The sequence below is a fragment of the Chelonia mydas genome, chromosome 11, assembly GCF_015237465.2.
Source record: "Chelonia mydas isolate rCheMyd1 chromosome 11, rCheMyd1.pri.v2, whole genome shotgun sequence".
Lineage (NCBI taxonomy): Eukaryota > Metazoa > Chordata > Testudines > Cheloniidae > Chelonia > Chelonia mydas.
In genome coordinates, this window is record NC_051251.2 from 63,793,142 (window position 1) to 63,808,509 (window position 15,368).

At 43.3% G+C, this 15,368-nt stretch overlaps 1 protein-coding gene across 50 annotated transcripts in view; it reads left to right on the forward strand.

Moving 5' to 3' along the window:
* The window catches only part of MAP2 (microtubule associated protein 2), a 342,823-nt gene that overhangs the window by 233,803 nt on the left and 93,652 nt on the right, over positions 1-15,368 (forward strand). For all 50 annotated transcript variants that reach the window (XM_043525130.1, XM_043525141.1, XM_037912108.2 and 47 more), the window contains one exon: positions 5,686-5,967. In XM_043525130.1, the coding sequence (XP_043381065.1) occupies positions 5,706-5,967 (262 nt within the window). In that variant the 5' untranslated portion in view covers positions 5,686-5,705. The remainder of the gene's footprint in view (positions 1-5,685; positions 5,968-15,368) is intronic.

Below are 15,368 nucleotides of genomic sequence, written 5' to 3' on the forward strand. Positions count from 1 at the left end.
ACACGGGAGACTTGAGCCATTCCTTGTTTTCAGCTCTGGTGAGGATACAGATTGCAGTAAACGATCTCAGTCTTTACACAATGACTTTCTTTTCTTCAGCCCACAATTCAAGCATCTCTGAGTTTTTCCCATTTATTTTGTAGTCTATGAGAAATGCACAGCTATTGGCTAATTGTTTACAATTTGGGGGGACAAAACCCTCAAAAAACTATCATAAATGTGAGTAATATAAACATTCTTTGCAGGTTTTACAGATAAGCAATTCTATTTAGAGGCATAGTCTTGCTGGTATTGTAAAGAAACAAGGAACTACACTGCAAACTAGTAGTTTGAACGGTGGGAAAGGAAGAAATATAGTATAAGTATACTATAGGAACCAGTTTGTCCCCTGTTGTGCTTGAGATGAAGAGGGTCTCAGATTGTGAGCGATTAATAATTCTACCCGGCAACATATTTGTCCATAGAGTCCTGGCATCCTCTAACTTTAGGATCAACTGGTAATTTTGTTAATTAGCTTGCTTCTTCTAGATCATGAGCGGAGTTAGGCCAATGTTTTGTGCTTTTGGAAATCCCACCCTGGAAAACTATTGTTAGGAATGTGATCACAGAAGACATTTTAGGAGTGTTAGCATTGGGAAGAACTAAACTCAGAGTTCTCTCTGGCTCTGCATCATGTATTTTCATTACATTGTATTGTGAAGGATTTGTCATGTGCTGGGTTCAGAGCACTTTGGTTTGATACAGCTCGACTAGGAGACTGGGAGCAGGTGTCATGTCAGAAAATATATGGGGCAACAAAAATATATACACGCACATTAAAAGATGAGACAGCTGCAAAGCACTGTCAAGCCACAAACTCCTGCTGAGTTTAACTCTCTGTGTTAAGTGCAAAATATTTAAATTCCTTCAGCCACAATGCTGATTCCAACAGAGATTAGGGTGGTTATTTGTTACCATAATTTGTGTTACAAGGCCAAAGTTTCTCCTTTAGATGATGTGATGCCTAGCTGAGGGCCAAATACTGTCACTAGTGCACTGTCTGAATAGCTGGGGCATGTACTTTGCTCTGTGACGAGCGTCTCCATGGCCACTACTGTATCTAGGGCTGCCTTTGTGGTTGCATCATGACCCTTCCATGAGTGGATCAATCAGAGGATCCATAGTGGTGTATCAGCTGACCCCACCCTGTCTCTGTCAGCCATCCATGCTCCACCCAGAAGTCAGTGCATAGGGCATCACCGCGGAGATCTGCTCCGTGTCATGCAGGAGATGCTGTCCTCCCAGGTGGGCTCCAGTGTTACTGCTCCGCCCTGTGTAATGGCACTGTGACTCCTTTGTTACTGCTGTGGAAGGATGGGACGGTTTGACCCCACAGCTGTAACTTGCTCTGCAAAGTTGTCTTTGATTACCGTTTTAACAGGAAACATTTAATTAAATACAAGTGTTATATAATGCTGCTCCTGGTACAGTGTGTCGCTTCCCTGACTGAGCAGAACCCCTGAGAGGGAAGGATTATACTCTTGTGAGATGGAGCCCGGATTGCAGGAGGGTTGGAATTGCTTTGGAGTAAAAGCAAAGCCTTTCACCTCTGGTTTCAAACACAGCGGAGGTTAGCCGCAGCTGAGAGTTGTTGCCACCCAGTAGCTGTTTGGTATCTTTTGAGTGTTGTGGGCTCAGTTCATTTCCTTGTGGAAAAGAGTCCACTTCACAAAAACTACCATCACAAGCAGCGATAATCAGCAATCCCTGCCGATAGGTGAGAACCCACATGCTCACTCTTTTCCCTGGAGGTAGTTCCTTTGGGTCAGGATTGAGGCACACTGGTGTAGCAGCACAAGCCAGCTCCTACAACCACCTATTCCAGGTCATTTAGGTGTATTACAATAGTGCCTAGAGAGCCTCAGCTGAAATGGGGCCCCATTGTGCTAGGTGCTACACATACATATAGGATAAGAGAATCCCTGCCCCCGAGAGCTTATATTTTAAATAGAAAAGGGAGACAAAGGACATAACATTACCTTCACGTTCTGAATTGGGTCACAGAGAGATTATGTGCTTTGCCGAAGGTTACACAGGGAATTTGACAGAGCTGGAAAGTGAACTGAGCTCTCTTGTGTCTCATTCCAGTATCCTAGCCACCCCACTCCCTATCCCTCTCCCAGACAGCTATTCTGTGGGGAAACAGAGGACTTAAATAGCTAATTCTGTCAATCCAGACTCTTCCACCACCACTACATTCACCTGCGGGAGCAGCGGGGGAGAGAACATGCCCTTAAGATTGTTGTAGCATATTACATCATAATTAGATAACACTGAAATCAGAAAAGAGTGAGGGGTGATAAATGTCATAATTCATTTTAACCATGGAAGCGTGACATTTCAAGAGGATGCTCTGTCTGTCTTTGTAATTTTCAAAGGCCTTCATAGCAGTTCAGAAAGGAAACCAGAAAACTATAGTGGAAAAGGCAAACTACTTTTAAAATTTCTAGCAATGATGTGTTTTAACTCTATGATTGATGGTCCCTTTTATTCTTTTCATTTATTTACATAACACTATTTAAAAACTGCCACAGTGATTAACCGCTTTGCGTTTCTTCTAGGTTACTACTTGAATTAACTATTTGAATAATTAATTTGCTATTGAATTAAATACATTCAGCGGTAAAAACAGGATAAAAAGTGTGTGTGGGCATGATGGAATCTCTCCTGTGCTCCAAGCACACCCGTTTGTATAAGAGGTACAGTTTGTACATTGGGGAGAGTAGTCATCCCTGAAGTGAATACAAAGAAGTATTGTGACTCACTCCCAGTGTTTCTGCTAGCATTATAAACTGTGAGAGCACTTTATGAATAACAGAGTCTAGAATGAATTCATCAATGTTTCACTCTCTAACCATCTATTTTGCTTACTGAGCCAAGTTCTGCCCCCAGATACACATAATTCCCATTGAAACCCACCCACTATATTTACTTTTAAAGATGAAAGCGCTTCTGTTACTTTCATAGACGACTCTCTGTAGCACGGATAAGAATGCAAATATCCTTCCCACAGAGATGGAGGAGAACAAAAAAGTGTGTAACTTGAAGGGGAAGGGCCACTTGAAGACAATAGCATTAGGATTGTTGTGCTGTGACTGTAACCATCACCTTTATCAAAATGATGATCAGAAATGTTTCCTCTGCATTTGCTATTGTATTAAACCCCTTTCAGCATGATGATTCTTGGTATTGTCTTCAGTTTTGGAGACAATAAACCTCTGGAGTGAGAATGTGATATATGGGCCAGATCCAAAGTCAATGTAAAGACTCTCATTAACTCCCAAGGGCTTTGGTTCTAGTTCTAAATGCCTTGAATGGATGGATGGAAACTTTGAGTCAATATTTCTGTTAGCTTTTTGTTCAGTTTAATAAAGGGACACAGCTGGGTATATACTTTTTTTTTTTTGACAGAATAGGCTAAATTCTGTCCTCAGATACATGACCCTCCATAGTGAACTTCATTGATTTTTGCAGTGTGTTAATGTGTTATCTCCAGAGGGAAGAATTTGCCTCATGCTCTCATGTTTCTGGAAAGAGCTTTGATCACAAAATGTTTTTAATTTCATAGCATTAAGAGAATTAAAGGCAGATGACTGCCTCAAGTACACGAGGGCACCAACTTGTACTTTCTCTTCCTCAGTTCCACCAATAACATTTCCCAGGCGCTGGTTGACTTGAGATGACGGCATCATGGCTTTCTGGCATTCATTGTGTGAGCTGAAATCTCTTAAACAAGAAACCTAATTGATATGACTTACAATAGAGAATAAAGGAAGAGGAGGAAGCAGTGGTGGTGCTATCCCATTGGAAGCCCTGAGCAGGAATATTTTTGTGGGCTTCCCCACACATACAGTACTAAAAAAGGCAAATTCTTATGAAAATAATAATAATAACAAGCAAATTGGGGGCTCCCTTGAGCTGCTCGTGGCCCTAAGCAATTGCTTAGTCTGCTTAGGCCTAGCACTGGCTCTGGGAGAAAGCACGGGGCAAGGATTAGTTAATATAAAACAGTATCATATTTGTGTGGCTGAATGAGATGCATAAGTCCTTCTGTCCACCCCAATGCACCTTGTGATTTTCCTAAGCTTCCCATTTTCACTACAGCAAAGAGAAAATAGGGTCTTTACTCAGTCCAATGTTCTCCAAAGAAGTATGCTATCTAGTATCTAATATACACAATGCTATATTTCTGCAGGTGAGTATATATGTTAGTCACTTTTATGTGGGGATTAAATGGAGTGATTGATATTTTTATTGTAAATGAACACTAATATTCTTATTTCAACAGGGTTTTTCATTAAAAGAAAAATTAGTCAGTAGCTCAGAAAGTCAATATATGATAAGAGGGCCGGAAATTCTTTGCTGTGTACAAGTTATCAGACAATTTAGCCTTTTGTTCTGTTTGCAAATCAGCTACAAACTGATCCGGATTCCTGTGACTACATTTGTTTATCCTAACTATCTACAGAATAGTTTTGACAAGCAATTTTCAGCCTATCAGTTGTTTGCAAACTCTTTTCTTAGACAGTTTGCTCTTTGTGATTGGCCAATTATGGCTTTGTCTTCACTAATAATAAAAAAAAAAAAAAAGTGTGTTCTTTGCATCAAGATTTTACGTCATAGTGGAGACGCAGCGCAAGTCATTTTTAGCCGTGACCTAGCAGATTAGCTCGTCACGTTCAACCCAATGCCCTTCCCACCTGGGGCTGAGCTCAGTGAGCTATATCCAGGTAATACCTACTGTGCTTTGTCTCCACTAGGATTGTCCATTAAGCTAGCTAACTCTTGATATAAAGCCACACTTTTTTGTGCAGTGAAGACAAAGCCTAAGTCCCATGGTACTTTTTCTGCTCCCTGATGGGATAAATGAAACATTTTAAACAGGAGAATAGCAAATGAGGAGTAGTGATATGTTGTTTGTGTTCATGCTTAAATACCTTTATTCACAAAGGCTTGTATGAAGAGCAGCTATTCCCCAAACATTTACGTGAACAAAAGAAATGTGCGTGAATGTTTGCAAATCATGAATAAGAAGGGATCTAAATGTGGCAAAGGCAACACATAGATTCAGAATCCAAATGAATATTCATGAATATTGTTTCTGCCATGTCTAGCAGTATATTATAAGCTCTTTGGAGGCAGGGAACATCTTTTTGTTTTAGCACAGTGGGGTCCTGGTCCATGACTAGAGCTTCTAGGTGCTACTGAAGTACAACTAATAATTAATAATAGTAGCTGTAGCTGAAGAGTCATTATCACATTCTCCTCCTCCATCACCAGGATATGTCATTGTTTCCATGAGGAATGAGTCATTTGCCATGACTTATATCCAAATGTTTTTGAACTCACTGAACCAAAAACTGATTCATGAAAGATCTTCCATCAAGAAATCAGTGGCAGAAACCAGCGTAATCCACTGAAGTCAATCTGAATCTGGCCCATAAAGTTTAATAATCTGTTTTAAAGCAGCTCAGTCATGTGCAGAGTGACCTTTGATTTACTTTTAAACCCCTTGCCTGGCAGTGGTTTGGGGTTCACTGACAATGTAGTTGAGAAATGTGTATGTGCTATGCTAGGGTTGTAAACAATGAGCCAGGGAAACCATTCCCGGATCACTGCTAATCTATTTTACTACTGTAATTACAGGACAGCGAAAGAGAGGGAAAATGGCAGATGAGAGGAAGGATGAAGCCAAGGCACCGCACTGGACTTCAAGTCAACTAACAGAGGCTTCTTCACACCCGCATTCCCCTGAAATTAAGGAGCAAGCTGGTGCAGGTGCCGGACTGGTCAGAAGTGCCAACGGATTTCCATACAGAGAGGATGAGGAAGCAGGATATGGTGAACGCGGGCAACAGGGCACATACTCTAGAACCAAAGAGAATGGGATCAATGGAGAGCTATCCACAGGAGACAGAGAAACAGCAGGTGACAGAGCCAGACTCCGGTCCACCCTCCCTTTCTCCTATAATATCTTGTTTTGAGGTCACTTTGGTCTGAAGGTGAACACATTGCGTTTTACCACATGTGCTGTGCGAGCTTTCAGAGAGCAAAGCCATGGTGTTTGCTTTTATAAGTACTTCCTTTGCGATCCTTTTAATTCCTCCACTGCAAAAAAAGAGACTTGTACCATAAAGCTTTCGGTTTTGATGGGGTAACCCCAACCCTTCATGACACGGATCATGTTTTTTTCATCTGTGTAGGTACCATGCTCAACTCATAGCAGGACCCTGACCCTGATTCAGGACAGCTGGCAATACGCTACTATAAACATTAAATAATATATGACAGTGGGCCTGGTTTCTGACTGGTGAAAGTCAGGTGTAACCCCCAAGAAGCTCCGTGGATATTCTGGTGTAGGGGAGATGAGAGTCAGGTCTATTGTGATATCATGAAGCAAAAAAAACCAATCAGTTACTGTGTGATAATGTTCCCCTTTTCCCAGGACAAATCCTGAAGTCTTCTCTCAGGGCCAGATTCTGCTACCATTCCATTGAGTAGTATCTTACTGCAATCAGTGGGATTACTCATGGAGAAAGGTACTACTCACATGAGTAAGGGTGCCATATTCTGGCCCTCTGTGTTTTTTCTGACTTTATACAGGCATATCTCCCCTTGCAATCATTGGGAGTTTCACTGGTGTGTCAGTTGGATAAGGACTTTAGGATTCGGCCTGATGAAAAAAAATCTGATTGTGTCAAAATGAATGAAATATGCAAGACGGGCTTCTTCTTTTCGACGCAAACAGCAATCTTTCCTTTGCAAAACTCACAATTTAAGCCCTGAATGCACAATGCAGGGGAAATTTCTCTCTTTTGCAAACACTGCTTCCCTCAGTGCATGCATACATGCATGCTAAGAAGATCATTTTAGCACCATTTACTGGCCGTTGACAGCACTTTATGCCAAACGTAATTTCTCAGCAATTGGATAGTTTTAAATCTCCAGACCCCAAGTAGTTTCGTAAGAGATTGTGCTGGAAATGATAGATCTGTTAAAAATATATAGATATAAATGTTGAAAGATTATCCTTGTGGTTAGCAACAACTCAAAAGCCCAGAGATAAAGTAAACCTGATTGCAAGCAGTAGTGCAGACATGTTCTTGGTTGTCCTTTGGGTAGAAGGATCCCTTTCCCTTCCCAGGTTTCAGAGTAGCAGCCGTACTGTATCTGTAAAAAGAAAAGGAGTACTTGTGGCACCTTAGAGACTAACAAATTTATTAGAGCATAAGCTTTCGTGAGCTACAGCTCACAGTTTGCATCCGATGAAATGAGCTGTAGCTCACGAAAGCTTATGCTCTAATAAATTTGTTAGTCTCTAAGGTGCCACAAGTACTCCTTTTCTTTTTCCCTTCCCACTAATCTAACTTCCTTCTATACTTAACCGCAAATAGTCATAGCACTATGTACAGGGCCGGATTTCCAGTTAGGCACAGTAGGCACGTGCCTACAGGTGCCTGTGTTCTACGGGCACCTTACCTCTCTAATACTGTGTGCAACGCAAAGGTCAGCTGTAGGCTGCGGGGGCACCGAAGATGCCGTGCCTAGGGTTGCATAAGGTGAAAATCCGGCCCTGTACATAGTGCTTTTTTAATCACCCACATTCTCCCCTCCCTGTATTTTATTATTATATTGTATGCTAAGCACTTCATAACAAGTACTAGAGGAAGGATGGTCCAGTAGTTACAGAGCTAGCCTGGGACATAGAATTGTAAAAATGGAGGGCTGGAAGGGACCTCAAAATGTCCTCTACTTCAGCCCCCTGCACTGAGGCAGGTCGATGATCCCTGACAGGTGTTAGTCTAATGTTCTTAAAAACCTCCAGTGATGGGGATTCCACAACCACCCTTGGAAGCCTGTTCCAGAGCTTAACCATCCTTATAGTTGGATAGTTTTTCCTAAGATCTAACCTAACTCTCCCTTGCTGCAAGTTAAGCTGATTATTTGTTCTCCTACCCTTGGTGAACATGGAGAACAATTAATCATCAGCCCCTTATAACAACACTATACCTATTTGAAGGCTGTTCTCAAAGGCTCCCTCAGTCTTCTTTTCTGTAGGTTAAACATGCCACATTCTTTCAGCCTTTCCTGATAGGTCATGTTTTCTTGGGAGGTCAGGGTTCAGTTCCCTGCTCTGCCATAGGCTCCCTGTGTGACCTGAGGGAAGTCACTTAGTCTCTCTGGGCCTCAGTTCCCCATCTGTACAATGGGGACAATACCACTGCCCTACCTCACTGGGGAGTTGTGAGGATAAATACCTTGAAGAGCATGAGGCACTGAGATGCTACAGTGATTGGAGCCATATAAGTATCTAAGATAGACCTTATAGTTTAATTGTACAGTGTACAGATGGGGAATGAGATGGGACAAGGCTCTGGCAGCGCAGATCAGCAAACATCTTGTTAATTCCATGATTTCTCTTATAATTTAGGTAATGCTTTCTGAGGCAAGGGGTTGGCCAGTAAGGCATTTAAAGTTGAAGCAGTGTAGTCCAATGGCTGGGGCATTAGGTTAGAAGACCTGGGTTCAATTCTTGGCTCTGCCACTGATCTATGTGAGGTTGGATGGGCCACTTTACTTCCCTGCACCTCTGTTTACCCTCCCACGCTTTGTCTGTCTACCTACTTACATTGCAAGCTCTTTGAGGCAGGGACTGTCTCTTATTACGTGTATCTACAATTTCTAGCACAATGGAGCCCCGATCTCAGTCAGGCCTTCTAGGTGCTACTGTAATACAAATAATTAATAATAACCTAAAATACAGTACATTTCTAAGAACTGACAGTTGAAAGTGCACAGGGAGCCAAGGTAAAACAATATAATTAAACCAAACTGGGGCTTCAAATTTATTTATAGCATTTTTCTCTGGGGCAACCACAGTAACACAAACCAGAAGAAACGCTGGCTGTGCTGTCTTCATGCTGTAGTCTATAAGTATAGGACAAAAAAATACCTGAATGGAAGCATAAGTACAAACAGGTCCTTTCTTCTGGTCACTAGATACTTGCCTGATCCTTTCTGATAAGAGCTCAGTTCGGTTTTAAGGCTTTCAGCCTAACTAGGCTAAGCTGCCTCTGATTAACTCAGGTGCCAGTAAGAAATTGAGATGTAACCCTCAAACCCCCGTGACTCTACCTGGCACAGTGTGGCCTCCCTCTGCTGTGGCCGTGGAGTCTCCTCCACTCCTGCGCTGCCCCCCATCGCAGAGCTCGTGCTGTAAAACTCAAGGGCTGAGAGGAAGGCCAGCATTAGAGGTAGTCAGCTCAGACAAAGGCATCTCACCCAACTCTGAAACTGAAGGGGGAAATAACCGTTATCACTGAAGCACGTATAATACCTCACCACAAGTGACATTCTTAGGGTTGCACCATTAACATTTACCGTTGTGTCTCTCTTTTAGCATCTGCCTAAGATTTACTGAGCCTGACCTCAATTTTGGAATCCTCTGTGTCAGCCCGTTGAAGTGGCTTTGATTACTCTCCGTTGGTATCGTCCTGGTAATGGCTGAGTTACAGAGCAGGATCAGTGTCCCCCTTGTAAATGGAAACAAAATCAATGGAGGGGAATTTCAGCGAGGGTACTGCTGCAGGGTAGACTCAGGGCCTGATCTTGCCCCCCAGTGGCATAAGACTGAGTAGGGCAGGATCCAGCTTTAAGATTGTGGAATAGTCCTTAGAAAGTCATTCTTGATGTTGTTTTGTTGTATAAAGTGTAAGGAAGGGCAGTAGCGTAGCAGATCCCTTGTATATAAATGTGTCCACTTCAGCCTTCTTTCTTTTCCCCCATTTAACTACATGTTAAATGGCTCTACAGTATACACTGATACTGTATAGTGCTAATTTTATAATCAAAAAGTCATGCAATACTAAGCTACATCTACACTACAGCCGGATCGGTGCTCTGAGATTGATCCACTGGCGGTCGATATAGCGGGTCTAGTAAAGACTCACCTAATCAACAGCAGATCGCTCTCCGGTTGACTCCTGTACTCTATCCCTGACGAGAAGAGTAAGGTATGTCGATGGAGAGTTTCTCCCGTCGCCTCCCCGCGGTAACTCAACCTAAGATATGTCAATACCAGCTACGTTATTCATCTAGCTGGAGTTGCGTAGCGTAAGTCGACTTACTGCAGTAGTGTAGACATAGCCTTAAAAAGTCTATGTATATTACATCTATACAGATACCTTTATGGACCAAATTTGTAATCTAAAGAAAGAATGAAATCAGGCTTGGTTGGCAAGCCTTCTTGTTGAGAGGAGAGATCTTGATGATGAGATACTGTGAGAACAGTGCTGTGAAAGTCAGATGTTCTGGCACTCCAAGAGCACCGATTACCCCACTCGTAGCCAGCACAGAGTGCAAGTGTTGGCAGTGATATTTTATGAATTATTTCTGTAAAATGAATGCATTTTTTATTATCAGTTATTGAGAATAGAATAGATCCAGAGATCCCTGATTTATATATATTCCTGGAACACCCAGAATACTCATATAAATCAGTAAGTGTGTGTGTGTGTGTGTGTGTGTGTGCGCACACACATACACACACACCCCATTAATTTCAGTGAATATACTGGGTGCTCCAGGAATACAAGTCCAGAGCTGTCTTTAATTTCAGTGACTATTTTGGGTGCTCCAGGAATACAGGACCAGAACTGTAGCTCTCATGAAGCTAACTGTTGTTATGTGAAGTATGTGTTCTTAAGGGAGTATTTCTGTATAAACTCTATAAATATGTACTTCACTGTTGAGTGGACTGACTTCAGTAGGCTTTGAATCAGTATCTGCACAGTCCTGAATAATCTTGGAATGTCTTCTCCCAGCATGCACTTGGCTCATTTTTAATCTGTGATAGTAGCACTTTGGTCATTGAAAAGTCCTGGTCAAGAATTCGGAAGGGATAGCTCCGGAATCTTACCAAAGGCTCACAACACCCTCAGTAGGTTATTCATTCAAAATCCAACACATATATAACTTGCAGAGGACTTTAAATGATCAGGCTTGTTTAGTATGTTTAAAATGTAGTTGTTATTGAATTTCTTTTTTATTCGGTAATGTGATGACTAATCTGTCCAATTTATATAATTGGAGGTAAAAATAGCTGGATTCATTGTAAAATCTTTTCCTTATAAGCCATTTTAATGTGTCATTATGTATAATGACTCAGTTAATTGATCTCTTTCTTCATGACATACCTAAAGTAGGGCTATAACGTAGGGGGTTTGGATTGCTCATGTTGTTACCTGTTGAATTACTTTTTAACAACTTGAGAGAGTTCCCAGAATGACATTTTCAGAGCCACGGGATAGTGGCCTGGGCCGGGGTACTTTGTTGTCTTGTCAATCGATGTCGGAGAAGTAATGGCTGTTTGCCAATGTGCCGAATGCTGGTCCTGCCAGCCTGACAAACGTGGAGTGCTTCACTGATATGCACAACCCCCCAATATTCAGGGAGAGGACAGGCTGATGAAAAATTACAGCAGAGACCATTGCCCAACAGTGAGACGAGTGACTAGCCCAACCTCCCTCTCCAGAGAATATAAATCCACCAGAGAGGTGTGTGGGAGGGAGTACATGATAGATGGTTGGGCTCTGCGGTGGGGGGGTATATAGTGTTTTGGTGGGTGATAAGTGGATGGGGGCCCAGAGATTGGTAAAATATGGGCAGTAAGTGACACAGGAGGAGAAGGGGAATGTAGAACGATTAGGGGAAATTGGGGAGGTAACGGGAGGGAGTTTGGAGTGAACTTGGGGCTTGAGCGGAGAGTGAAGCTGAAAGGAAGGATTGGGAGGGATACAGAGCCTGGGGTAAGGAAATGGAGAGACGAGCATAAAAGGAAAGAAGAGAGAAAGAGTTTGGTGGCAGAGCGAGGGGGCAAGGAAGAGGCAGAAAACAGTAGAGAAACAGAAGAGACACACACAAAAAGGAAGTCGTGACAGTAAAAAGAAAGGGATGAAATAGCAGCTGCCCTGCTAGAAACAATGAGCATCTGCCTCAGGGAAGCTAATTCAGGGCAGTGAGGGGAGAATGGCCTGAAAAGAAACCTGGGGAGAAGCAAGTCCTGTTACCCTCTGAATTCACATACGTTCTGATTGGGCTGTTCATTTTATAGAGCGGTTCTTCGTGATCACCGCTGCTTGCTCAGCCAAACTCCATGAAGACATTTAAGAAATGTGTTTACAAAACTCCTCCCTGACCCATTAGTCTGTAAACAGGCATTAACTCTCTCCAGAGAAGCAGCTGGGGATCCTGCACTGAAGGGCCATCCTGGCACGGTTACTAAATCTGAGGAACAGAGGCAGTGCGTACCTTCAAGTTGGCTTTGAGACTCTCATTTCCCAAAGAGAGAGAGGGTGATCAAGAGCACGCTCACTTTAACCACCGTACCGTATCACACGGACAAAGCCCCCCGATCCATACTAGTGTTTTCCTGCACGCTGCCCTTGGCTGTTTAGGCTTCACAGTTCACAGCCGCTGCCAGGCCTCCTGGCTGAGGAGTCTGGCCAGGGTCCCCGACCCCCACAGAAAGGCACTCGTAGCCTCTTCAGCATTCTAAGGGCCCGCTGCCCCTGGCAGCGAATACACCAGGCCAGGAATCGAAGCTGGGTCTCCCACATGGCAGCACTCCGCTGTTACATCTACACAGCCCGCAGCAGTGAGCCTCCCAGCCCAGGCAATGGACTCAGTCTCCTGGGGCTCACGCTAAAAACAGCTGTGTAGGTGCTCGAAAGCTTGTATACGCAGCCACTTTTACGGCGGCTGTGGGCTGCGTAGACATACCCTGTGAGGACGCTGAACCACCGGTCTGCCTGGTAATAGGGTACTCCTTGGGTCAGAAAGAATATCACCGCAGTAAAACAAAGTAACATACAGTGTAGGGTTCTCACGTCTGTGTCTGGCCGCTGCACTCCCTCCTTATAAACACTGTAATCTTGCTCCAGGCAACGCTGAGAGACCGCACTGCCAAGCAGAGTCTGAGCCCAGTCAGGTGGAGCGATTGTGCGCAATTGCTTGTGCTGACTCTGCAGCACGGGGGCGTGATTCAGAGCCCTGCTCAAGGTCACTAGCACCTAGTACTCAGCTGGGGCCTGACCCAGCTCCCACTGAAAACCAATGGGGAAACCTTCCATTGACTTTAATGGGAGCTGGACCAAGCCAGCAGCCCCAAAGAGCGCTAGAGCACCCTCTCCCCACTTTGACTCAGGCACGTCTGCAAGCCTGCTTCCAAAAGCTGCTGCATTTGTCAAGCCTGATTGGGAGAGTCTAGGGGCCTCATGAGCACAGTAGGATGTGTATGCCAGCTTCCCTCACAGTGAAATTCCCTCAGACTGGTAATCAGTTTCTCCTTGACACATTCATACTTTTTTCCCTCTGATCACTTCCCTAATTTAATCTTCCTTTCTCCTACCCCATCTCTCTCGCACACTCTGACACACGCGCACACACACACAGCCCACTGCTGGTACCAATCATGATACTTCCACAGCACCAGCGACCAAGCAAATGGGGCTTTTGTTGGCATCAGCCTTCTGCCCTCCAGGGGAGCTTGGACAGTGGGAGTTGATGATTTTGGCAGTCCCGACATTACTGCAGTATTTCTCCTCTTCATTCAGCTATTCACACTGCACCACAGCCCTTGCAGTTTTGAAGCTGACATCGTGTTAATAGAATTAAGACAGCATCTTCAGGCTCCAGCAGGAGTTGTATAACATCTGGCATGCGGGGGGAGACCTCCCTGCCTTTTGTTTCAACTGTGCATTTTCAGTTGGAATACATTTAGAACAAAGTACAAGGAATAGGAGAAGCAAATGAAACAGCTCAGAAGAAGGAAAATCAGTGAGATCTAAAGATAAATCTGATTTTTGTGTTTACTCCCTTTCATTCCTTATTTTTAAAAAGCTCAAAGAATACTTCTTATCATTTCATTGCTTAGTCCCACAGAGACGAAGCTTTAATTAAGCATGCCAGTCTCTCTCCTTTTCCCCAGGAAATCGTGATAGCAATTACTATACACCATGCATCGTGCTTGCTGATAGACACTAGCAAGCATACATTGCATTTCACAGATCTGAAATTCATGCATTGCGTGTTAGAAGTAACATGAATCTCATTCTCTGTGACATCTTGTCTGAATACATCAGACATGATCAAATTATGTTGTTGGAGAAGGCATAGACAGAAGCTTTAGAGTGCAAGCTCTTTGGGGCATTCCTTGGGAAATACTTTTCACCATTCTCTGTTAAGACTCTTGTATAGCTCCTCCTCAGTGGTTCATTTGGAGGGGACTGGGAATGAGGCCAGGGTAATTCTCCCTCCCACCTTCTAAAGTAGCTGTCCCCTGGCTCTGTTTGTTTAATAACTGCTGCAAATGCATTTGCCCTTGCCTCGGTCTTTTTCTGTGACTTACATGATCATTTGCTAAGATTGGTAAGATGTTCAATTTAGTTCAGTCTTCACCCATGTTTAGTTTTCCCCTTCCCTTTGAGGAATTTCATAAATCAGTCACTGTCTCTTTGGGGAGCTGTATTTTAACTCTTTGCCGCCCCTTTTCATTACATCGTGCAGTTTTTAAGATCATATCTCTTCTCTGAGCTGACAAGGCTGTCATGCTGCCTGGGTGCTGACTCTTCATCTGCTTCAACGTATAGAAAAGCGGTGAGGCAGATTTTCGAAAGTCCTCAGCCAGACGTTTAGAAGGGTTCAGCTTCCATCTAGGCACCTACATGAAATGTCCAGATTTGCAAAAGAGCTCAGCACCCAGTAGCACCTATTGAGAGCAGCGAGAGCCGCTGTGTGATGAATGCCTTTGAAAATCTGTCTTCTTAGTTAGGTTACTAAATGGGAGCTGAGTTCTTTGGAAAATCTGGCCCCAATGTAGGTACTGATGCTTCTGAAAAGTCTGTCCAAGAACGCCTAAGGGAAGGATTTTCAAAAGCTCCTAAGTGACTTAGGAGCACAAATACTTTTATGGCTGGGATTTCCAAAGATGCCTGAGGGAGTTAGGCACCTATTGAAATTCGCCTGTCAATCATCTAACGCTATAAAACTCCTTTTAAAATTCCAGCCTGTGCTTCTAATCACTTGGGCACTTTTGACAATCCCATCCTACGCCACCCTTCGTATAATAAGTCCATGGAAGTTACATTCACATACATCAGGGTTGAATCTGGCTGGAAGAGACAATGAATGAGTTGTATTGGTTAAATAAATAAATAAATTGGCCCCATTTATTATTTTAATTAGTTGTAATATTTTCTTTCTTATCGTGTTAGCATAATAAGAGAACCAGGACTAAATAGCTAAGATTCTTTCAAGATGGAGATGTGAGC